This window comes from Puma concolor, chromosome E3 (genome assembly GCF_028749965.1).
Source record: "Puma concolor isolate L17-30 chromosome E3, mPumCon1.1.hap2, whole genome shotgun sequence".
Taxonomy (NCBI): Eukaryota; Metazoa; Chordata; class Mammalia; order Carnivora; family Felidae; genus Puma; species Puma concolor.
Window position 1 is genome coordinate 25,406,426 of NC_141682.1, and position 25,134 is coordinate 25,431,559.

Consider the following 25,134-nt stretch of genomic DNA (forward strand, 5'->3'; position numbering starts at 1 on the left):
CCCCTCCGGCCCCCGGGGCGCCCGGCCCCGCCGCCCCGGACGCCTCTCCGCCCCCTCCCTCCTCAGGCCGCCCCCCTCCTCGCACCCGCCGGCCCCGTCTTCCCCTCGGCCGGGTCTCCCCGCCCCTCCCTCAGCCCTCAGCCCTCAGCCAATCCCCCGCCCGGCCCCGCGCGCCCGCCGCTCACCCGCGGACTCCCCGGTGTTGATCCAGTCCGGGTTGGCGATGCTGGCGATGGCGAAGATATCGGCGGCCAGAAAGAGACATCCTGAGATGATGGTCAGTTTATCCATCTCCCCGCCCCGCTCCCCCCACCCCCCGAGCCCCGGGCAGGCCGCGGCCTCACGCCTCCCGCCCCATGGGCCGCCGCCGGGGCCCGGAGTCCCCGCGCCGCCGCCTCGCGCCCCCTCGGCCCCCGCGCGCCACTCGCGCCCTCCGCGCGCCCGGGACCAGCAGCCGCGGCGCGGCCCGCACAGCCGGAACCGCCGCCCGCCCCGGAACTGCTCGGCTCGCCCGCCCCTCACCCGGAAGCGAAGCCTCGGCGCTGTCGAGGCCAGACCGGGTCCCGGGCTGTCGCGTCCCTGCTCTGTTCTCCCGGCTGTGCCGCCCGCCTCGCAGCCCCGGCCCGCGGCCCCCGACCCTCCCCACTGTCCCGGGCTCGGCTGCCCCGGCCTCTATTGGGCCTCACGTCTCGCTGCCCTGGAGCCGGACTGGCACCGGCCCAGGCCCATTGCCCCGCGCCTACCGGCAGGCCACGCCGCCTTTGAGCTTTCTTGCCAATAATAATGTTATCGTTGTTAATGACTGGTGACAAAATGCCCCTCAGTCTTTAGCCTTTCAAAACGGACACTGGATTGATGGGGGGGAGACTCTGCCAAGTGACACGGGGCCCCGTACAGCCCTCGTCACCTTGTGTTAGCATTGCCCCTTCCGCGTCGTTCAGCTCCGGGACTGCCCCATTTAGGAAATAACTGTCGACACCTAGTGGGGTTACTGGGCTGGACTTGCGAGACAAGGTTCCCAATCTCCGGAAGCTTACATCCTGGTGGGGAAGAGGCAAACATGTTAAAAATTTATCTTTAAAAATGGGTCATTTCAGGTGTTGCTTTATGAACCATATGGGGGTCGGTCTGATGGCGGGGGAGGAGGAGGGCTGTGGTGATGCTTAGGATGGTCAGGGAAGGTTCACTGAGACCACCACTATCGTAAACGCCTAACGTGTGAATATTTGGGCAGGACTACTCCAGACGGAGGGAGAAGCAAGTGCAAAGAGGATTAGGGGAAGGGACAAGGAAGAGGTTGGCTTGTTCAAGGAACTGTGGAATAGCCTGTTTGGCTGGACGGTAGTATGAAAAGACAGAGAGGTAGGCGGAGACCAGATGTAGGGTTTGGGGAGCCATGGTAAAGGGTCTGGATGTTGTTCTAAGTGCAAGCGAAAGGCACAGGAGGTTTTCAGCAGGAGACTGACAAGGTCTTATTTAATCTGTAAAGATAGTGTAGTTGGGGAAGGGGTGGGGGGGGACAGGAATGAAAGGGATACCAGTTAACAGGCAAAGTACTCCAGGAGAGAAAGAAATGTAGCTTTAGCTAGGATGCGAATAGTGAAGATGGAAAAAATGGCTGGCTTTGGGTGTTTTATAGGCAAGGAAAATGACTGACCATGGGGGAGGAGTTGAAACAAAGAAAAGCCTCAGGAATGACTCTTAAGGTTTTGGCCTGAGTAACCAGGTGTTTGGTGATAGTTTTTACTGAGTTGAGGCCTGAGGAGAAGCTTAGTTTGGATGGATAAACAGAAACAAACAAGACATTGGCGTAGTTTGTTGGCAATACAGATGATTTCTCCATCTATAATTTTACTATCTAGTGGAGGTTGCTTTTTCTTTTGTGACTGACTCTTGGACCAAGTCACCATTAACCTTAACTTTGGATCCAGCTCTTTCTTTCCTGGATAGTCCCCCACGCAGCAAACAAGAGATGGGACAGTCATCTTCTCCTTAAATGCCACAGAGGTCATCTCAAGAAAGACCTAGAAGGTTGACATCTGTCTCTATTTTGGGAATGCCTACATGTTCCCAAAACTCAGCAAGTTTCAAATTCCACCAAATCCAACAACCTTGCAGAAACTTGCAGAGTTATCAGTGTCACCACATAGATTGGGTAAGGAGGGATTTAATTGCTAGTCTATAGACTTTCCTGTCCAAACATTGGTCTCCTGGGGGGAAGGATTTTTTTTTTAATTATTATGACACCGTTTAGTTTTCCTCTGCCACAGAAATAGGCACAAGCTGATTGATATATTCCAGGGACTCATATGCATATCACATTACTGCAGCAGGGTTTCACTTCTTTTTTTTTTTTTTTTAAAGTACTGGAGAAGTTTGATGGAGTCATATTCTTGGCTTCTCGTCCAGAGTTTCTATTGCCCAGGCATAGAAGAAACTCCCAGCTTTATAGTTCTGAATTCTCAAATAATGTCCGCTGATGTTCACTACTAGGCATTGATGAGAATCCTGAGGTGAACTGTTGGAACAGTTTGCCTGTGAGTGGTATGGTGATCACTTGATCATTACGTTTAAAAAATACGAGTGTAAATTCCCTTCTACCTGGGCAGCACTTCCCAGTCCCTCCTACCTCTGCCCCTCTACAAAAGGTTCTGGATCTAAGATTAAAGGATAAAAACAAGCTGTATAATGGGAACTAGACTTATTGTGGTGATCATTTCATGACATCTATGAATATCGAATCGCTATATTGTGCACCCAAAACTAATATGTCAACTATATTTAAATTTAAGGGGGAAAAAAACCAATTTGGAGTTAAAAAAAAATTGAGAAAATTTTCACCAGATTAATGGCCACAAGTCACTTCAGAAAGTCACCTTCCCATTCCTTCTTTACCACCCAGCATGGGGGTGGGAGGGGTGGGCAGGGACTAAATACTCTGATTACATATTTTCCATTAATCCTGATTTTAGTCCCATATCTCATTCTCTACTTCCAACATACCTGGTATTGCAGAGTCCTGGATCTGTCCGAGATCTACAGGACAGATCAGTTCCCTTCTCCTCTATATCCCAGTCTACATTTTATTTTATTTTTTATTACATGTTTTTATTTGTTTTTAGGAGAGAGAGAGAGAGCGAACACATGCATACATGAATGTGGTAGGGGCAGAGAGAGAGGGAGGCTGAGGATCCGAAGTGGGCTCTGTGCTGACAGCAGAGAGCCCATTGCAGGGCTCAAATTCACAAACCATGAGATCATGACCTGAGCCAAAGTCAGATGCTTAACTGACTGAGCCCCCACCCCCACCCCCAGTCTAGATTTTAGTAGAGGCAAACCCTAGGGTTCATGAGAGGTGGTGTGGTGGAGCAAAAAGGATACAGAACTATATTCTAGTCCCCTCCCTTCTACTGACTTGAACTTGGGAAAGTCAGACATTCTGCTTCAGTGGGAGAAGCTCCCCATCTCCTCACTCTCCCTTAAGCAAAGCAGCTGGGGCTATTTCATTCAGAGAGATGAGCCACAGGGATCCTTAAGGCAGAAAATCCTTGGGGACCCAGAAGGCCCCCGGAAGGGATCTATGCTGGCAGCCTTAAGTCATAAATAGCCATTCTGCGGCTATTAAGGGGCTGTGAACACAGTGTGCTTTATCATGATGGATGGTAGGCCTTGGCCCAACAGAGGCTGAATCCAGATGGGACCTTGGTGAAAGCTGTGGAGGGGACTATATAATCACTCTTCTCTTTAAGGAGTATCTTTGGCCTGACAGGATAAAGAACACACTGCTTCCCCAGGGGGTCAAGTTCACCATGAAGGCCAAGAGTTTGGTGGCTGCACCATATACATGCACCTGGGGGTTCTGGGATTAGATAAGACCAAAGAGCTAAATCCAGAGGTTAACAGTTTGTGCCTTGGGCTCAAATCTCCTTTTGTCTCATGGATTGGGTTCCACTGGAGCTGACTCCAACCAGAGATTATGGATTAGCATGCGGTCTTTATTAGGGAGTGCACTAAGGAGCAACTCCTTTGGGGGGAGGGAAGGCAGAGGGAGCAGTTTGGCTGTGATTCGGTTATTGGAGGCTTTGGCAGACCCCGTGAGCAACTCTGAAGTTGGGGTGGCCACTCAGAGTTGGGGAAAAGGGGCCAAGCCTTTATATCCCCACATGGACCAGTCATTGGAGTTGAGCTACCTCAGGAATGACCTTGGGTATGGCTGCTCTTCAGCCAAAGACAATTCCTTGAGAGGGCTGACAGCTGAGATCCATGAACCTACAACCTTCCCAGGAGCTGGGGACTAAGTCCTTCAGTCTTCAGGAGGACTGGGTAGCACGGGGCAACATTTGTCACAGTGCACCCATTGCACGCCGATCCACCTGCTTCTTTTCAGTTCTGAGAGCAGGACCCCGGTGAGCATCTTTTCCTGTGGGAATCTTATGAAGGGAAGGTTAGCAGGACAAACCCCAGCTCCCCGTGTTGCTGCAGCTCATCTCCAGGCATAAGCGACATGCTCATCACCTCCCTCCTCTCCTGCCCATCCTAGATTCCTCTCACCTTTTGCTAGCACCTCTGGTGGTCTAGGTGGCTTATGTGGTGGGGTGGTTCGGACCTCCATCCCTGAGGAGTCTGAGCCACTTGTTGCCATGTATTTCTCGGGCTGTGGCTGCTTTTTTTGTCTGTTCACTGTCAAAATAGGGCAAGGGAGCACTAAGAGATACTCAGGTGGATCATGTGGGTGACAAACTGTTTCAATTTTCTCTGGTGAAAAATGGAACAATCTTAGTGCTTCCCTGTGCCCAAGGTGATGTATACACCTCCTCTACTGGGTATGGGGTCCTCATTATCACCTAGACAGCGGGGTCACCCAGCTCCGAAATTCCATCTTGGCATCTACTCTTGCAGACCATCCCTGGTGCTAGCTGCTGCAGGTTGGGTGGGCTTTCCAGGAAACACTCTTGAGCTGCAAGGAGTTTATTGGGGAGTGCTCTTGGAAGCCACGCCCATGAGGGGAGGAAGGGGAAGCAGCATTAGGCAAAGGGAGAAGTCAGGTGGCAGTGCAGCCACAGAAGGACCTCAGTAGACCCCACAGGAGCTCTGGAGCTGGGATTGCCCTCCAGGGTTGCTCGAGCTGGACTGAGGGAGCCAGATTTTTACCCCACAGTGACCAGTCACTGGATGTTAGCTGCCCTGGGAAGGTGTAATCTTGGGCAGGGAGCTCAGCTGGAAGCAGGGGTGGGGTGGAGGAGCAGGAATAAATCCTTCAGTCCCGAAGGGGGATCTGGGCAGCACAGGATGGCATCCACAACCGTTTGTATCCTGCAGTTCCACCCATTGGTGTGATCTTGGTATCTGCCCTGAAGAGAGTTTTCAGCCTGGGATGGAGGGAAGGCAGATGGACACCCTATGTGCCAGGCGCCGATAGGCTCCCCTCCCTGAACCTCCGATGCTGACATGCTTTAGTTCCACAAACTCTCACTGTCCCCCTACTAATAGGAAAACAGAGGAAAAGGATGCATTTTATGACAGAGTTAATTTGGTGTCTGCATAGACACCTTGCCAGACTGTTTGGAGGAGGAAACTGGTGATCGATCACAAGAAGCCACCTGCTGGAGACTCCTTGAGGTTGAGAGTAAGAAAATGGATGACTGTTCTTTCCTTTTGTCCCAGCCTCTGCAAGGTGGGATTTATTGAATGAAAATCTGCCCTGGTTTATGGTCTGGGTAGAGCCACAGAAACAGCCCGGTAAACTGGGTTTACCATGGAAATCTTTGCACAGTGTCTGACATCTAATAAGTGCTTGATAACTATTGAAGACATGAATGTAAGGTGCATAGCTTCTCCGTTTTATCGGAGTGGGAATGAGGACAGGACCTACCTGATCACATTGCTTTCTGTTTCTTCTAGAATATATTTTTGATAATTTACAGTTTTCTTAAATTATATCCACTTGATCTGCTCGTTAAATCTAAGTTCCAAAAGGATAGGGCCCTTGTTTGTCTTGCCGACTGTTGTGTCCCCAGCATCAGCACAAACCACAGAGCGGGCTTCCAGTAAATATTTGTCCTATGAACGAATGTGTGTGTGGGAGGAAAGAATTATTTTGGAAAAAAGAAGGAAGAATTAATTTCTCTCCTAATCGTGACTCATTTTTTTTTTCCCCCGAGCCACCCTTGGCCCCTCTTCTCATGCAAAACATTGATGAAAACAGTGCAGTTCCAAAAACAGTTGGGACTATTGATGCAGCAATATTTAAAAATATCATTACTGGGAGTGCAGCAGGGGATTGTGTGATCTTATATGGGCTTCTAGTTAGGGTCTGCCTGGGCCCCACAATTTCACAGCTTTGCCACACCCGCCTCTGTGCTTCCTCCATCCTCCCCACTTCGGTTGTTTTCCAAGAATGGATGATGAACCCACTGTGAGCCAGACACTGTGCTGCTCCCTGAACGAGTTTGTTCTCCGCCAAAACTTTCACTCACTCCTTTTTCCAAGTCCGCTGAGGCCTTGTGACCCCACGGATGACCCACGTCTGCCCCCTGGCGGCCATCCCGAGGGGCAGCGCCGGAAATCTCCTTGCCTCCCGGGGTCCCCCGGTCGCTGTGCGCCCCCTCCTCGCGGGTTCGAAACAGTTGGGAGTTGGACCCACTCCAGCTTCTGCTCCAGGAGGCCCCTCCTGAGCGGTCTGCCCTCCTGGGGCCATGGAGAAGGCCGCCCATAAAAGCAAAAAAGGTAACTGGGGAGTGGGGAGAGGGAGACGCCCTGGAGACAAAGCCTTCATTACTTTGCCTCCCCTGTAAAATGGGAACGTCACCCTCTTGGCCTGGGAGTTAGCCCCTCGCCATCATTTGTTTACCAAACTATAATTTACATACAGTAAGAGCCTCCCCCTCCCCCCCCCCGCCCATTTTTAGTGTATAGCTCTGAGTTTTGACCAATGAATACCCACATATAACCACCACCACCATCAAGATGTGGAAGTTTCCCTCCCACACACGCTCCCTCCCCCATCCCCGAATTACTTTGCTCCTCTTTGCCACCAGCCTGCACTTCAGTGCCTGACACTCCTGATCTGTTTCTATAGTTTTGCCCTTTCCACGGAGAGTGTCATAAAAGTGGAATCGTGTGGTATGGAGTCTTTTGAGTCTGCCTTCTTTCCCTTAACCCTGCTGTCTTTTGAGACTGGGTCTCCTGTAGATTATTTTATCCTAAGCACAATGAAGTAGCAAGCTGAGGTTGGAACTCAGACCTTGTCTGAGATGCCACTTCTGTGTATGCTCAGGAGCTAGAGGCTGAAGGAGGGTCTGACCTGCTCCAAATGGCTCCCAGAATCCTGAAAAATCTCCGAATGTGGTACCTTCTTTATACTGGGTTACTTTACTTTCTATAGAGTCTCTGTGGTTTGGGGGAAGGTGAGGTTGGAGACAGCAAGGACACTTGCTTACAGGGAAGGGTCATGAACCTGGGGGTGGGGGGACAGGGGGCACCCCTCCCTCAGCAGGCCTCTTGGGCCCCCCCAAAACACCACAGTCACATGGATTTTGCAAAGGCCTGTCACTTGTCCTTCAGGAAGAGCTGCTGAAAACAAATGTCCCCAGAAACTTCCTGTGTACTGAAAATGAGTCTTCTGAGAAGCTTCCTTTTAGGAAAGTAACTTGTTTTAAATCACTCCATAGTCTTTGAAACTTTTCTTGTGAGAATCAGTTCTGGAGAAAATATACTTCGGCACCCTTCCACCATCACCCATTTTCCCGGATTTTCCTCCCAAATGATCTTTCGCTACCATTTCCACTGACATCGCCATGGCAGGCTTGGGTGACTCCAGTAACACTTTGATTTCCCACATCCACTCTGGATCCCGCAGTCTGTGCCCTGCACAGCAGCCAGCCGGGTTCATTTGTTTGTTTTAAGAAAATACAAATGTTACAGGGTCCCGCTTAAACTGCTCCTAAGCTTTTCCAGTGAGGTAAGCCTGTGAGGCCGCGCCAGTCGGCTGTGACTTTGCTCCTCACGAGTGCTCCAGTGCATCTCTGTTCCTTCCTCACAGCCTCAATCCAGTTTGCTCCCTCCCACCCTCCTTTGTCTCAAGATTTCCTGTTGGTCTTTTTGACCTCGACTCAAATTTTGCCTCCTGTATGAAGCCTGAACTGCCTTCCCCGCAGGATACCTTGGCCTCCTGGCAGTCCTCCTCAGAGCTCTCTGTATTTTTCCTTCATAGCATGTGTTACAGTTTGTTATTCAACATCTATTTATGTGACTGATTAGTATCTGTCTCTTCCACTAAGCTGCAGGATCCATAAGGGCAAGAAACTGCTATTTCTTAGCACACTGCCTGCATCAAGAAACATTTGTCAAGTGAATACATAATAACTGACATTAATTAAGCACTCAGCAGGTGCCAGGCACTGAGCAAAGCCCTCTGTCTCATTTATTCTCATAACAAGTCTCCAAGCTAGACACGTACTGTCCTCACTTTACTGATGAGGAAACTGAGAAATAAATAGGTTGAGGAACTGCCCCAGGGATCTGGCTTTAGAACCCCAGTGATACTGTCATGCTGCTGTCCAGGTGAAGGACTAAAAAATGTCCCCCTCTTTATATTAGGCAAAAACGTTGGCTTCAATGTCAAGTCATCCATACACAACTTGAGCAAAACTCAGCAGACCAAACTCACTGTGGGCAATCTGGGCTTAGGCCTGATCATCATCCAGAATGGGCCCTACCTCCAGATCACCCACCTCATCAGGACGGGGGCTGCAGCCACGGATGGAAAACTCCAGCCAGGTGACTGTGGTTCCCCGCCCCCCCCCCCCCCCCATCTGCCTTCGGGGAGACCCTGGTTAATAGGTTTTAGTGTAACCATAATAATGATGATGACATTGTTTGAGAGCTTTTTGTGGGCCAGCCAGTTGCTAGCACTTTAATAACCCTCGCTGTTTTATTTTTTCACTGAATTCTTACAGTAAGTCTCTAGGTAGGAACTATTGTCATCCCCCTTTCACAGGGGAGGAAACTGAGGCACAGAGATTGAGTTCCTTGTCTAGGTTCACCCCGCTCTGGCAAGTGGGATGGTGTCATTCCAGAGTTTATGCCTCTCTGTGGACAAACTTTTCTTCTGCTAGGTAGGCAGTATTAATCATTGTTAATGTTTAGAAGCATGATCTCATTTCATCCTCCTGACAATCCCTGAGGTAGATTCTGCATTAAACCACCGTATAGATAAGGAGTCAGATATTTAGTAAATTGCCCATTGTCACACCAGGGATCAGGGATTTGAACCCTCTGTTAGACTTCAGAGCCCAAGGCCTTTGATCAACACTGCCCTGCTTCTCTTGTCTTTGGGAGAATGAATTTTCCATCCAGTTCAAGATGTGTTTTCCAGTGTCTGCTCCAGTTCTAGGGCTGTGCTCAGGAGTCAGGGAGGCACAATGGGATGGTAAGGTGGTGAGAAACAAGAATCATCTGGTTTTAGCTGGGCCTGAATTCAGTCAGGCCCAGGCTCTGTCACTTTCTAGTTCTGTGACCTTGGGCAGTCATTTAACCTTCTAGGCCTCAGTCACCTCATCTCTAAATTGGGATAAGAGCTACCTTCCTCAGAGGTTGCTAGGATTTGGAGAGATAAATTTTATGAAAGTCCTTTGAAAACGACAGTTCTATGGAAATACTGGCAATCATTTCTCTTAGGCTGCTCTTAGAGAGTTTCCTGACTTGTGGCTTTTCTTTCTTTTTTTCTTTAAATAAAAAATGATTGTGGTACAGGAGCCCCAGTGGATTAAATTACTGATTTATAATGCTACTTCCTAGAATCACCTTGGGAGCTTTTAAAACTGAGATGCCTAGGCCCCATCTCCCCAGAGGTTCTGATTCAATTGATAGTGGGCTGGGGACAGGGCAGTTCATGATTTAAAAGCTCCTCAGGTGATTCTAACTGCAGCTTGTGTTAGAAGCAGGGGATTAAAGAAGAAAATAGATAAATGATGCCATTATGAAAGTTTGCCCCCACCTTATAATCCAAAACTTTCTCTCCAAATGTCAGTGCTTGGTGCTGGGGAAAAAAAGCACCAGGGAGACAGTTCCAGACCAAAAGAAGTCCAGCACAGGTTCCCATGAGCTTTTCCTCAGTTTCTCTGGGGTCAGGCGACAGAAGCTGATTCATAACCAGAGCACACACTTGCTGGAGTGGGACAGGAGTGTGCTTTTATGCACAGGAAACAGAACCTCATGGTGTGGCTATGGTTAGTGGGCTCCTGGAGGTCAGAGGCAGTCTTGAATTCATCTTTTAAATCCAGGATTTACCTTTAATGCTGGCACATATTATGTCTGTGCACTAGTAAATGAATAATAAATGTTTGCCACTGGCATTGTGCAAGGTGTTTCCACATCTATTATCTAATTTAGTCTTTACAAACTCCTGGAAGGTCGATAACACAATGTAGAGGGTTGGAGATGTAGTAACTTGGTCAATACACAGAGCTAAGTGGGTGGGCAGAGCTGGGACTTGAACCCATGTCTAGAGAGACCACACTTTTGACTGGAAGTGGGATTTCAGTACCGGAGGAGTCCAGAGTCCCAAATCTCTTCATGATGGGTCAGTCAGTTCTCTTCAGGCTCTTGGTTTTAAAGACCAGAATTCAGTCCTTTTAATAATGAATGAGATTTTCAGAGGTGATAGTCCCACAGACCTGCTATTTCTTCGACCCTGTTACCTCCCAGCCCCATTATTTCTCATCCACGTGTTTTACATTTTTCTCTTCTGGTGTTTCAAATTGGGTTTCATTTCCTATTGCATTTGCTAGTTTAGTTTAGTGTTTGTTTATTCTGGCTGAATTAAAATTCCTTTTGGCCAATATGGCTTTAAATAGACTGATATCTAGAGTCTTAAGAAATAGTATAGCTTTGAAGGTAAATACAAGTCATATACTGCTCACATTCATTCAATAAGCGTTTCCTGAATGCCTACTGTGTGCAGGTGTCCTGTTAGGCATGAGGGCATAATGGTAAGCCAAACAGATGTGGTCTCTAGCCACCTGGAGCTTGTGGAACTCAGAGCCTTGTCGGGAGAGATGGAGAAAAATAAATAAAAATCTAGTTTTCAGTAGTGGCTTGGCTGCTGCAAAGTTGATTTAATATAGGTAATCGAGACAAGGTTTATAATAATGTGGTTCCTACAGCCCATTAAAACAGAAAAAAAAAAAAGTGTAATGGGGTTGGTATTCATAAATACCAGACTGATGTTTCTTTATGAAGGGCAATGTTAATATCTATTGCCAGAGTAATCACACTCATACAGTGACACCTTTGGTTTACAGTCAGGATGGTCAGGGAATTAAGCTGTTTATTTTCTGCCCTCTTGATAAAAAACATCCTTCAACAACGTAATTAAGCAGAATGCCAAGCCATAGCTTTCAGCTATAAACGTTCCTTTTAACATCAGGCACGCAAACTCATCCAGTGAGGTGTTTGGTTTTGTTTTGCCATTGTAATTAACCTCTGTAGGATGAACAGCTGTTTCAGATGGCACACTCTGCAGGTGGCTGGGAGAAGCTTGTTTCATTCTGAAGTTAGCTGCAGATCCTAGGCTGGTTTTATCATCAGCTACTTTGTAAGACCAAAGCAGGTTTTTCTTCACCCTTCCAAGTATTCATTTTCTTCAGTACTTTTAAACTTAAGTTCTTTTTAAACTGAAGTTTCTGATAGGATCTAGCACCATGAAAGTTTGTCCTTGGAGCCTTCCTTTGAGATCAGCATTAATTCCCAACTACAGCACAGTGGGGTGTAGTATCACAGAAGGTACTGCATCCTCTCTCCTCCTTGGAGGTTAGGCTTCTGCTGTCTGGGAATGAAGGTAACTGAGGGGTCCCTAGCTTCTCACGCACAAAGAAATGAACACATCCTTTGGGACTTGATTGGAGTCCCTTTATCCAGTGTTAGTGATAAAGTCTCCATTACCATTTGGCAGGCTGTTAGTTCTAGTAAGATCTGAAGACTAAGATTTTACCTAATGTGAGCCCTTAAGAAGTAATTTCTTTGTATTCCTTCCTCTCTTGCTGAATATCCTTGCAGTAGTCAGGATTCACTGCAAGCAATCGAAAACAGTGCCTGTGAAGGCACTGAACTTAGAACCTTGAGTCTGACAGAACTGCCAGAAAGGCTGGAGAACCAGGCTTGGAAAATGATGACAGAACGCGGGGCCATATATAACTACCCCTGGAAACCGGGTGCTTCCATCACCCAGCTGCATCTCCTGCCCAGGTTCAGTGACCCAGGTGGGAGTGCCCAGTGGCTGGATCTAGTTTACATGTCCATGCCCTAGGTGCTGGCGGCAGGGAGGTGGGCAAAGATATGCACTTAGGGGGTCCAGGGACTTGCTGTCAAGATGTGGTTTTCTTCCCACTTGCCAGGAGATTAGAAGCTCTATGGCTGACCATCACACTTCCCTTCCTGTCCAGCAATGCCCTAAAGTAGGAAGTCTAGCTTTCAAATCCCTTTATCCAACATACTCTCTATATACACATCTTAAGCTTAAAGCATGCTAAATGTCCATTGTTTCATGCAGAATTACTTGCTCAACTAATACCGCACAAGGCAGAAAATTAAAATGAAGGGCTTTATGTTAAATTTTTTTTTTTTAACGTTTATTTATTTTTGAGACAGAGGGAGACAGAGCATGAATGGGGGAGGGTCAGAGGGAGAGGGAGACACAGAATCTGAAACAGGCTCCAGGCTCTGAGCCATCAGCACAGAGCCTGACGCGGGGCTTGAACTCACGAACTGCAAGATCATGACCTGAGCCGAAGTTGGACACTTAACCGACTGAGCCACCCAGGCGCCCCAGAAGGGCTTTATGTTAATAGAGTGGAGGGCACTGGAAATTGCCAGGCAGGTACAATAGCAAGTAGGTCATTTACTCACTTAGTGTAAGTGGTTTTTTTAAATAATAATGACTATTCATTTTACTCGAAACAAACATTTTTAGAATCCTAAAGGATGGTTCAGATTATAAACGATTTTTAGCCTCTTTCACACCAAGGACTAAAGAAATACCATAAAAACATGATATAATATCTTCTACACCACTATTAAGAAACATCTTGCATGCATTCATTATGTGAAGGACACTCATGTCACCTAGTTGGTCACTTTTATTAAATAAAGGCTGGAGTCTGGTTGAACTCGTAAAATGGAATACCTCACAGTGCAGCCAGAAGTGGTATGAGCCCAATGACCCATTATCTTAATTTTACTGATAATTTCTTTCCTTCTTCAGGTGATGTTCTGATTAGTGTTGGCCATGCCAATGTGTTAGGATATACTCTTCGAGAATTTTTAAAACTTTTGCAACACATCACCATAGGAACAGTGCTACAAATCAAGATTTACCGAGATTTTATTGACATACCCCAAGAATGGCAAGAAATACATGATTTAATCCCTGAGACCAAATTCCCGGTAACACGGTAAGTCGTTCATTTTAGGAAAACTTTGTTGTGCTACTGTTCCCTAGAGCCTGTGAAGCACGTGGTCTTGGTGAAACCGCTGCAGTAATTTAGTGGGTTTTTATTTATTTATTTATTTATTTATTTTTTTTTTTTTTTAGAGTTTGACTGTTTTTCAACGTTTATTTATTTTTGGGACAGAGAGAGACAGAGCATGAATGGGGGAGGGGCAGAGAGAGAGGAAGACACAGAATCGGAAACAGGCTCCAGGCTCTGAGCCATCAGCCCAGAGCCCGACGCGGGGCTCGAACTCACGGACCGTGAGATCGTGACCTGGCTGAAGTCGGACGCTTAACCGACTGCGCCACCCAGGCGCCCCAATTTAGTGGGTTTTTAAATCCTTTTGGAGAAGTACAATCTGCAGGACCTAATGTGAGGCAGATTGATAGAGGCGAGAGCCTTGAATCTGGAGCTAAAAAAAAAAAAAAAAAAAAAAAGAAAGAGAGAGAGAGAGAAAGAGAGAGAACCATCTAATGGGAGCTCGGCCTCCAAATCTACCTGCAATGTGTCCCTTTGTCCAGAGTCAGCCTCAAACGTGCTGTGGATCCCACGCCCTCATTTGTCTCCTGCACATTCAGCTTTTCTGTGGATCCTTCTCAATAACATGTAAGGCTTTTGGGGCCTCTGCCTCTTTACAAACCCCACCTTGACTATGCTGCCCTCTCCCTGCCCCCGGCCACAGTCCTATCCCTTTGGCTCCAAACGTGCGTGAAGAGCTGTATCAGATGTGGCCATTTCCCCAGATGATTTCCCAGGCGCTCTCCTCCAATCTCAGTCCAGGCTTTGCTGTCTTCACTTGTCCAAGAGGCCTCTTTGCAGGGCCACTCACAGCCCTCAGGTTGATTCCAGCAGACTCTTCTCAAGTCGTCACTGTGTGTGGCTCCTGAGCAACATTCGACACTGTACAACTCCCACCCCCTCTTCTGTTGAAACGTCTTCCCCAGGCTTCAGCCTTGGAGTTCCCCAGCGCTCAATCTTTGGCTTCCTTCTCTCAATTTCCTGGGCACCCTCACTGATGCCTGTGGTTTCCGTCCCTCTCCCTACAGGACTGATTTTCAAATTGTACGACCTTCAAACTTGTATATTTAAACCCTTTCTCTCTCCCACTTGGTGGCTTCATTTGGATGTATCACAAACCCCTCACACTCGTTATGCCTAAAGATCAAGAGCCAGCTAACTGCTTATCTCCTTGGGGTGGTCCTATCTTACTGGGGGAGCATTTGCCTAGTTGAACAAGTCAGAAATTTAGAGGCTATGCTAGATTTCTCCATCTCCCTTGTTTCCACCCCATATAATCACAAAACTTGTCATTTTATCTTCCGACTCTCTCTCACATTTGTCCATCTCTCTCTCTGGCCACTATCATCACCCCAGTCAGAGCCACCGTCTACTCTCTTCCCCTATTCATTTGCTACACAGAACAATCCCTTTACAGTGCAAATCTGAATGTGGCGTGTTCCCTGCTGAAAATCTTTTTAGACCTCCTGTTCTCAGGATAAATGCCCAAACCCTTACACTGGTCTATGCTACTGCATGTGGCTGGGGTCTGTATCCCGCATCCTCACCACATACTGCTGTCCTCTTCCCTCTCTAGTCCACTTTGCCTCTCAGCTTCTTTGTCTTATGTTTCTTTGCCTCGGACTTTACACTTGCCCTTCTCTGTGTACAACATGCCTAGGACTCTGTCATTACTCACCGTTGAAAGCTCATGGTGCAAAATTTTTCCAAGGGGCCTTCAAGTTAGGAAGTGTTAAAACACTGTCTGGTCCATCTGTCATATGCTTTCAGAGAAACCTGTGTATCTCCTTCACAGCATTTATCCTAATTTCAATGAAGTAATCTGTACAATCTATTGTTTACTATGTTGCCCTGGGAGAACGTAAACTGAAGGCAAGGACTAAGTCTGTGTTGTTAGGCTAAATCTACCACAGGACTTTCACATGGCTGAGGGCTCATTTATTCAGAGTGAATGAAAATTAAAATCCAGCTTTGAAGCTCAGGCAAATCGCTTAACCTCTGAGAGCTTGTTTATCTGTAACACAGGAGTACCAGAGACTCCTCTGAGGATCAGATATGTGAGGAAGTTCTGTAGAACATGAAGACATGTAGAACATGAGATCCTTCTTCAGTGACAAGTTCAGTGCTCTGATGCAAGAGTGGTCCTTATTAATTTGACAGATTTCTGAGCACTAGTTGTTACAGCTGTGTATCTTTGGTTATTGGGATGGGCTCAGGGAAAGCTGGCTAGGAACTTTACTAAGGACTAAAAAATGGTCCACACTGGATAGACATTACTTCAGATATTCCAACTTTTGGTCCAAGGGACTGATATGGCCAACAGATGTGCTTTGCTAGTCTCCCACAGCATTTAAAAAAAAATTTTTTTTTTCAATGTTTATTTATTTTTGGGACAGAGAGAGACAGAGCATGAATGGGGGAGGGGCAGAGAGAGAGGGAGACACAGAATCAGAAACAGGCTCCAGGCTCTGAGCCATCAGCCCAGAGCCCGACGCGGGGCTCAAACTCACGGACCGCGAGATCGTGACCTGGCTGAAGTCGGACGCTCAACCGACTGCGCCACCCAGGCGCCCCTCCCACAGCATTTTAAAAAGCCGGAATAGCAGTGACTGTAGAGAGAAGGAAGGATACGGAGGGGCTTTTCCAAGGGCTACCAAAGTGTTTGTAAGTTTTTTCATTTAACTAGGTTTCTTTTTTTCATTTTTCTGTATATTTCAAAATTTTTAAATAAAAAACATTTGCATTAGTTGCCAAATTTACATATCTAAGATTCCATGGAAATTATCTGCATCTCTGGTTTCTCCTAAAAAATTAGAAGATGGGCTTTTGTCCTCACATGGTGACAGTGGACCAGAGCTGGGTACCAGTTGTCCCCTTAGATCAGACACAAATTAGGGACAAGTTTTTCCCCCAATAACCAAACCAATCATGACAGTTAAAAATCATTAATGATAACAGTGAACACTTATTCATTGCTTACTATGTGGTGGACACTGCTTTACAAGTATTTTGCCATTTAATCCTCAGGTTAATTCCTTTTATTATCATGGTTACATAAGAAAACTGAGGCCAAGAAAGGTGTGTGTAAACTTGCCAGTGGTCACAGGACTAAGTGTGACTAGATCTGTCTCTAGAATATCCAAGAACTTATTGCAGTGGTGTAAATGTTCTTGATCTGTTCTGATGTGGTGGCCACAGGCTACATGTGGCTATTAAGAGCCTCAAATGTGAGGATTTGCAACTGAAGAATTTTAGGTTTTATTCAAGTTTAATCAATTCAAATTTAGCTGCCATACCTAGCTGGTGGGCCCTGTACTGGGGAGTGCAGCTCTCAAGGCTGAGTTCTTAATTACTTATTTATAGAACGACTATGTTGTTCACATTTTAATTGTTCAGAGTTTGAGATACAGAATTTTAAAATTTAAGAATGACAGACCGACCATTCAAAAGTAAGGAGGAAACACAGAAATAGCACAACTCAAGTATGAGACTAAAGCCCACAGGACTTAAGAACAATACCAACCACTTTCTAAATCCCTTTCTTAATTTGAAACAAAGTGCTTATATCTAAGGCACTTTAGTAATTTATGTGGAAAGGACAGAGAAGGAGCACAAAGGGAAAGAAAAGGCATCTTACACAAAGCTGGTATGATCTTTTTCAGGAGTAAATGGTACTGTGTGCCCATTGGAGAATATTCCACATAATGCTCTGGGCAGGTCCAGTGATAGAAAACTGTTTGTAATTAACTCTGACTTCTGCTCGTTTGTGGCTTTATAATCTTACTTCAGTTTAATAAGAATCTGACCCTACTACCTGTCCTTTATAGTTACCTAATACAGAGTTACAAAAGATATTCTTTGCAGTCTGGAAAAAAAAAAAAAAAAAAAGTAACCTGGATTTTGTTTTCATTCACATGCTGTTCAGGAAGTCCTAGGCATGTCTGAAGGCAACCTGTTCTAGTCCTGAGGTCTTCTGAACCTCCTTGCACAGCACTAAATCAAGGATGAAGGAAAATCACACACTAAGACTAGTGGCTCAGTTACTGCTGTTCGAAGTTTTGGGAGCAAGTACAACGGTCACACCTGCAAGAATATTAGTGATCATGCAAGCCAAGTCTAAAAGATTGGGGGGTGAGGAAGAAAACAATTTCATATTTCCTATTAGCAGGACAGATGTACCAAAGGTCTATAATCACAAAGATCTTTGTTAAATGAATGTTAAAATCTAAGAACGGATCTGCTGGGCAACAGCACCAGGATGAGGGGGAGCAGGTAACAGCATTTGTTCAGGAAAGTAATGGCAGGCTCAGGTATGCAGACATTAGAAAAGTTCAAGAGAACTGTAGATGATAGCAGGCAAGCATTGGGCAAGTTTCAACAACCAAGAAAGCTAATAGTCGGGGATGTGAGGGTGATCTGGCTGCAACATCTGTCACTCCATTGATCACCAGGTGTCCCCTTCCTCCCTCACCCCTCCACATGCATCCCTTCTGAAAAGCCACATGCTCAATTGAAGACGACCGGTTCTCCAGTCAAGGGTATATGAGTAGCTGCTTTCCTCTACTAAAAACCTCCATACAACCTCTCAAGAAAGCCAATAGTTGGGGCAGGTAACAAAAAAAATCTTTAAAAGCTTTTGGACAGCAACAGAGAAGTGGAATAGTGAATGAGACACATCTGGATGTAGAGGGTGTTGTATAAATACACATTTGTAAACCCAAAAGAGAGGCAAATGATGGTTCTCAGGAGAACAAAAGAAGGCTCAAAAATTTCCCGATGACTAGTGTACTTAGAGGTCCACTAGTTCCTGAATACCTTGGAAATCGGTAAGACACTGTTATTACTGACCCCATGTGACCCATGAGAAGAGTTCTGTGGAGGAGATGGCCAGGTTGACCTGTCATTCTGGAATGAAATTAACCCACACCTTAAAACCTGCTAATATTCTGGTCAGTAGTCTGACTTAAGTTATTTTCAAACTTTTGAAAGTGATGTGAAATAACTTAAGGCAGAATCTGATTTACATTTAGGAGCGGAAACAAATTTAAAGACAGTTTTGGAGAGAAAATCTTCAATAACACAGAAAGTGCTAAAGCTAAATTATATCCTTTCTTTGATGAACCAAAGCAGGTTACAAGACATCTTGTTAGGGGACAATGAATATGCAGACATGAAGAATACAGGTCTTTCACTTTTTTTTTTTTTTTTTTTTTTCCATTTCAGCACAACAAAGAAAACTGAGCAGGCAAAAGACCCTTTGGCAAGCAGTGATGACAGTGAAGATGTAGTTTCAGATAAAAAACTTAAGTATTATAAATATTCAAGGTCCAGTGGGCATCACTCTGCAAGGAGACCAATGTCTATTTCCAGAGAATGGCATGGCTACAAAAAGAAGAACCGTACTATTAGTGTAGGAAAAGGCATTAATGCTGATGTGGTGATTCACAAAGATCCCAAGAGAGAAGTGAGGCCCCCTTCTCCATACTGGACAATGGTGAAGCGAGACAACCAAAGCTCTTCCTCATCCACAGCCTCCTCTACCTCAGATGCATTTTGGCTAGAAGACTTTGCCCAAGTTGAAAAGGGCAGGGGTCAACCTGTATCAAAAGTTGCTTAGGCAGCAGTCTGCAAACTGGTGATCACATGAGCATCTAATTTTTGTGCATTGTTATGCACAGGTTTGCTATACTTACAGGAGGAATATGTGCAGACTTACCCATTCTTTCACAAGTGCATTCTGATGCCGTCAGAGACATTCTTCAATGTGATAATCCAAAGACTTCCCTGGGGTCAGACAGGCCTCACCACCTTATTCTCAAAATAGCAACATCATTAACACACTCCCTTCTGAGAAGAACATCTCATCTTTTACAAAATGCGGCAGAGGAACCCAGGACCAGAATGTATGAACATAGAGAGAATTTCAACTTTTAAGGTAAGTGCCACATTTTTATTTCGACAGTTAGCTTCTCTTGTTTTGCAAACTTCAAATGCCCTACTTAAAATAAGTAAGAGATATATTTTCTGGCTAGTTGTGCACATAAAGTTCCACCCCCCCCCCCCCCACTTCAGCCCTAAGAAACAGAATGGGAACAGATGAGGAAGAGGGAAAAGATGAGAAACAAAACTCTGTCACACAGTGAAGATAAATCAGACATAAAATGATGCAGTGGGAATATAAGATATGACTAACAGGGAATTTAGATTTTTCAGAAATAACTATACTGCAAGAAAGGCAGTAAAGAAAGGGGGTAAAACTCAGACCATTTAATTGTTTTGACCCAAAAGGACAGATTTTTAAACTGGTTTTATCTTTAAAAGCCATCGATAAAAGGAGTGCCTAAGTGGCTCAGCCGGTTAGGCGTCCAACTTCAGCTCAGGTCATGATCTCATGGTTCCTGAGTTCAAGCCCCGCATCGGGCTCTGGGCTGACAGCTCAGAGCCTGGAGCCCGCTTCAGATTCTGTGTCTCCCTCTGTCTGCCCCTCCGCTGCTTGCACTCGGTCTCTTGCATTGTCTCGAAAATACATAAACACTAAAAAAAAAATTTTTTAAGCCATCGATAATAATCTTACTAGTTTCTGAGCTTCTGTACTTTTAGATTCCTGTTCTCCTTTGCAGCATCTAAAACAAAGACCTCAGCATATAATAAATACTTGATTAACTGATGGCCAAGACATGAGAAAAACATTTCAACAGAATGTTTTATTGACTTTAAGTCAGCTGGGAACAATTTATGTATTTATGCTTTAAGACATTTCACCTTATTGGGGGGAAAAAAAAGATGTATGTTTTATTAGAGATTTTTGACTTTCACGTGTTTGCTGCTCTGGGCTGAGAAAATGTTCAGCTCTTTCCTGTTTCAGAATTTACAACTCATCAACGAAAGGTGTGTGCCCCAGATTTCCACTTGCTGCCATTGACTTCCGGCCAGAAACAAACTTCTTTGCAGCCTTGAAGTAAACAAACAAACAAATGACAGAAAAAATTAACAGAAATAAGAAAATGTATTATGCAGTAGATAAACTTATCTATTTTGTTATTTTAAGAGTTTATGGACAGGGCATCCTGAGCCAGCAATTCTGTACTAGCCTCTTGTGAGATTAACTACAGGAGAGGGCTGGTACGTTATTTTAATTTGTGACAATGTAGGAAGCAAAGCTCCGCTGTCCCTTTCAATGTTCCCTCATTACACGTGACTGAGCAAGTGTGGTGCTCCAGACATGAGGGTAGCTGGTAAAAAGGGGGATAGGGAAAACCTCACTGACATTGCAAAATAGGGCAGAGTCGGCCTCAGGCAGGGCAGTACTTTACTGTTTCTGTATTGCGATGGCAAATAGTCTGAGTCGATAAAAATACACCAACTGTCAACATAAAAGTCAAACTTTTATCTGTTTCCTTTATGCCACTATTTGAAGCAAAAAGGCTGGCCGATGAGGTCAGATGTACTACCGTGAGTAGCAGTCCCCCATGCTGTCTCAGGCACAGGGAGATCATGAAGAGGCAGCTGGGCTGGGACTCCCACAACAACAGTATAGTAAAGGAGAGCCATTTGGAAGGGTATGGAATGATGAACTTCGGGGCGAAGTGAAATCAAGTCAAAGTTACGACTTAAAGTACCCTGTTTCTTTTTTTTCTATCCTCATTGTCCCTACATTAAGGTGGAGCTGTTGGGGAGAAGATGGTGGAGACCTCTACAATGCAAGAGGAGTCGACATTTTTCATGTGGAAAAAACTGGGAAAACCCACTGATTGTGGATTTGTTCTGTAGTTCATATATTTGTTAGGCATAGTAGAGAGTACAAAAAGGTATAAGATACTGTCCTGGCCCTTAAAACAATTCAGTCTCACAATAATATATGTGAAAAAAAAAAAAAAAAAAAGCAATAGCAGAATGTCTCCTGCTGAGAAGATGAACAAAAATCCTGAGATCCTGGATCATGCGGGATTGGCACGACAGTTTATTTCTCGGGAGGAGAACAAACACCGAACTCAACTATTAGGTTGAATCACATGAAATTACCAATAATTCAACTCTTCTTGACCTCTAAGAATTTAAAATGGTTTAACCTATTGGTAATTTAGTTGAATGAGGAAGATACATACACCCCAAGCTGATGAGCCATTTACAGACGTGATGGTAATGAGCCCTCCTACCTCCACACCAGGTGGACAGGCACCAAACAGCAGGACGGTGACATATATAGCCCAAGGGAACTTATGCATTCCTTCTGAAATTGGGTCGAGGTCAAATTGTTTGATGTTAAATCATAAGTTTTCATTTGCTTACATTTACAACATCTGTGTCTGCTACGGAGTCAATCTGCTGAAGGACTGTGGCTGGTGGTGTGTATGAACCAGCAACCAGAGCCTGGGACCCGACTTCATCCAGGAACTCCTCAGAAGACTCCACTGACATTAGGTAGCCAGCTTTCAGCTTGTTCCTGTCCAGTAAAAAATATGTAACTAAGCAGAAGCCAGTCTTATAAGAGCGAGACAATTTTAAACTCAAACTCAAACATGTTTTGGTAAGTACACAAATTAACAGCTTTGAAATCTTACAGTGCTAAACAGCTGCATTCTATTTCTTTAGTTCATCAATTTATGTTATTATTTACATTACTATTTAGAAAGCTGTCAATATAAGATTATACTGAAAACCTAACAGACTGCCTTTTGATTTGAGACTAGAGCTTGTATCTCATTAAGACTATTTTATTTCTTAAAGTAGACTCCATGCCCAATGTAGGGCTGAAACTTATGACCCTGAGATCTGGAGTTGCAGGCTCCACCGAGTGAGCCAGCCAGGCACCCCTCATTAAGACTACTTTATTAAGACTACTTTATTTATTTTTTAAAAGTTTATTTTGAGAGAGAAAGGAGTGCAAGTGGGGGAGGAGCAGAGAGAGAGGGAGAGAGAATCCCAAGCAGACTCTGCATGGTCAGTGCAGAGCTCAATGCAGGGTTCAAACTCACCAACCACGAGATCATGACTTGCTGAAGTCAGACACTTAACTGACTGAGCCACCCGGGGGGCCACAAGACTAATTTTAATGTGAAGTTTTGATTAGTGAAGTAACTCTTGCCTCCTAATACTTTTCTGGTGATGATTTTAGGCACTTCTATTAAGGGAGAATATCTATGTGGGGTCTTAAGACACTGTTCACTTAGCAGAATACTGTGTGCTGATTCTCTATCTTCCCCCCGCCCCCCAGGACCATTTCTACACTGAGATTTGTCTCAGTGAGGGTAGGGCATAATTGAGAAGGCAGGTGGGAAAGGTCATTATAGGTCCTACAGTCCTTGCAGCTTAAATATGGGCACAAAGTGTCAATACAAAATAAAACAAAATCCAATTCATAATTCTCTCAAACTGGTGTTCAATTAAGACACTTAATTTAACTCTCAAACTATCCTCCTTTGGCACTCAGTACACAACTACCATTTAAACATAATTACAATTTAATGCAGCAGTTTTACCACAATGTCAGCTTAATTAAAGATTTTAACAGGGGTGCCTGGATGGCTCAGTTGGTTAAATAAGTGTCCAACATTCAGCTCAGGTCATGATCTCACGGTTCATGGGTTCGAGCTCCACGTCGGGCTCTGTGCTGACAGCTCAGAGCCTGGAGCCTGCTTCAGAGTCTGTGTCTCCCTCTCTCTCTCTCCCCCACTCACACTCTGTCTCTCAAAAATAAACATTAAAAAAAATTAAAAAAAATTAACAAACTGATGGTTACTGAAGGGGAAGTGGGCAGGGGGATGGGTGAAACAGTTGATGGGGATTAAGGAGGGCACCTGTTGAATCACTAAATTATACTCCTGAAACTAACATTATACTGCATGTTAACTGGAGTTTAAATAAAAACTTAAAAAAAAATTAGCTACAATAAACTTTACCAAGAGATTATCAGTTTGTCCCTTCAGCAATGCCTTACTTTCTCTCTTTCACTACAGAAAGACTAAGAACCTTACAAGAAAAATATCAACTCTATCAAAATGGCAGAAAACAAACACATTGACATTAAAAACTGAAATTCCCTTTTCTACATGTTGCTGTACCTTATAAAAACTGTGGGGCACTTAAGGAAATACATTTTCTGAAATAAATTAGAGTTGAAAACAATTTTTCTTCTGTAAATCCAGTGTTTCAGTTTATTCTCATCATGTTTTGTTTCTAGTACAATCATGTAGAATTGCATCCTATCAATCAATCCCTGGTTCCATGTTTGTAATATTTAATAAACTGTACTTATTCAAGAGATGCAATTTTCTAGTGTTCTCAGTGTAACAGAAATACTACTACTAATGAGAACAAATGACCGAGAAGTTGTTCCCTCCTGGGTTGTAATTTGCCCTGTCATACTTCCTTGGTGGGTCATATTAAATGACCAAGAAGACAGTTTGAGTTTTTACGAGTCCCATTTTGAACTGTCCTAAATGGGTGGAATCAAATGTTTTAAACTGCTGTATGAAAACACAAGCTGATTTGTTCGAGACTCTCCCTGAAGATATTGAGGGGTGTTGCTGGCACTTTCAATGGGAATTTAAAAATCACCAAATAGGAGACAGGTATTTCCATCTTTTAATCAGATCCTCCTTTATCCGTGGGGCATTACCTTCCAAGACCCCCAGTGGATGCCTAAAACCACAGTACCAAGTATATTTTTTTAGAAGGTGTTTTTTTAAAGTTTGTTTATTTTGAGAGAGTGCGAGTAGAGGAGGGGCAGAGAGAGAAGACAATCCCAAGTAGACTCTGCTATTAGTGTGGAGCCTGATGTGAGGCTTGAACTCATGAACTGTGAGATCATGACCTGAGCCAAAACCAAGAGTCATACACTTAACCAAATGAGCCACTCAGGTGCCCCTTAATTTAAAAATCAGGCACACTGAGGGATTAACAGTAACTACTAATAAAAGAGAACAATTATAACAATATGCTATAATAAAAGTTATGTGAATATGGTCTGTCCCTCTCATTTAAAAATATTTTATTGTCCTGTACTCTCCTTTCTTCTTGTGATGATGTGAGATGACAAAATGCCTGTGTGATGGGATGAAGTGAGGTGAGTGCCGTAGGTGTTGTGACATAATGTTCAACTACTTGTGATTTTCTGACAATAAGTCAGGAGGGGGATTATCTGGTTCTAGATGGTGGCTGACTGCAGGTAACTGGAAAGCTAAACCACGGATAAGGGGGCACTATTGTATTTTCTGGTCTATCAAATCAGTAAAGAGGTAAAAAAAAAAAAAAAAAGAAATTGCTAATGGTTATGGTAGAATAGGCACTCTCATATACTGATAGTGTGATTATAAACGGGTATGACCTCTTTACATTGTGACTTTGAAATATACAAATAAAAATACTTAAACACACATGTACTTTAACACAGACTTCGGTTATAGTATTTTTAGCTCTCGACCCAGTTGGGAATCCATACCAAGAAAGTAATATGAAATAAAAATGTTTCAAACCCAAAGATATCTTTTATAGTTTATAATTTCCAACTGTAGGAAATGTCCAACAAGTATATTTTGATGCCCCAGTTAATACTGTTTGTAACACATTTTTAGTAATCTGAATGGAAACATTATAATGTTAAGAAAAGGAGGGGGGGGGCCTGGGT

The 25,134-nt window shown here is 44.6% G+C and overlaps 3 protein-coding genes across 5 annotated transcripts in view; 1 reads left to right on the plus strand and 2 right to left on the minus strand.

Annotated features, from left to right (window-relative positions):
• The window catches only part of MOSMO (modulator of smoothened), a 64,785-nt gene extending 64,448 nt beyond the window's left edge, over nt 1-337 (minus strand). The window contains exon 1 of the mRNA XM_086692819.1: nt 186-337. Within this exon, the coding sequence (XP_086548945.1) occupies nt 186-291 (106 nt within the window). The 5' untranslated portion in view covers nt 292-337. The remainder of the gene's footprint in view (nt 1-185) is intronic.
• PDZD9 (PDZ domain containing 9) lies at nt 176-23,633 on the plus strand. Of its 3 annotated transcripts, XR_015245684.1 has the most exons (7): nt 176-277; nt 8,599-8,778; nt 12,058-12,260; nt 13,262-13,451; nt 18,732-19,443; nt 21,169-22,035; nt 23,465-23,633. XR_015245684.1 is itself a non-coding variant. In XM_025916905.2 (4 exons), exons 1-4 carry the CDS (start codon nt 6,696-6,698, stop codon nt 19,123-19,125), a joined length of 795 nt encoding a protein of 264 aa, XP_025772690.1. In that variant the 5' UTR covers nt 6,594-6,695; the 3' UTR covers nt 19,126-19,535. The 3 variants fall into 3 exon arrangements, 1 of the variants encoding a protein (XP_025772690.1); XR_015245683.1 differs by lacking the exons at nt 176-277; nt 12,058-12,260 and adding an exon at nt 6,594-6,726; XM_025916905.2 differs by lacking the exons at nt 176-277; nt 12,058-12,260; nt 21,169-22,035; nt 23,465-23,633 and adding an exon at nt 6,594-6,726 and having other exon boundaries at nt 18,732-19,535.
• The window catches only part of UQCRC2 (ubiquinol-cytochrome c reductase core protein 2), a 31,529-nt gene continuing 26,588 nt past the window's right edge, over nt 20,194-25,134 (minus strand). Inside the window, exons 13-14 of the mRNA XM_025916754.2 lie at nt 21,798-21,951; nt 20,194-20,460 (exon numbers count right to left, since the gene is read on the minus strand). Of these exons, the coding sequence (XP_025772539.1) occupies nt 20,377-20,460; nt 21,798-21,951 (238 nt within the window). The 3' untranslated portion in view covers nt 20,194-20,376. The remainder of the gene's footprint in view (nt 20,461-21,797; nt 21,952-25,134) is intronic.

Excerpts from the sequence above, each read along its gene's own strand:
- PDZD9 (XM_025916905.2), top strand. The coding sequence starts at position 6,696 with ATGGAGAAGGCCGCCCATAAAAGCAAAAAAG. Across the intron at positions 8,779-13,261 it reads GGATGGAAAACTCCAGCCAG|GTGATGTTCTGATTAGTGTT; the intron begins GTGACTGTGGTT and ends TTCCTTCTTCAG. Across the intron at positions 13,452-18,731 it reads ACCAAATTCCCGGTAACACG|CACAACAAAGAAAACTGAGC; the intron begins GTAAGTCGTTCA and ends TTTCCATTTCAG.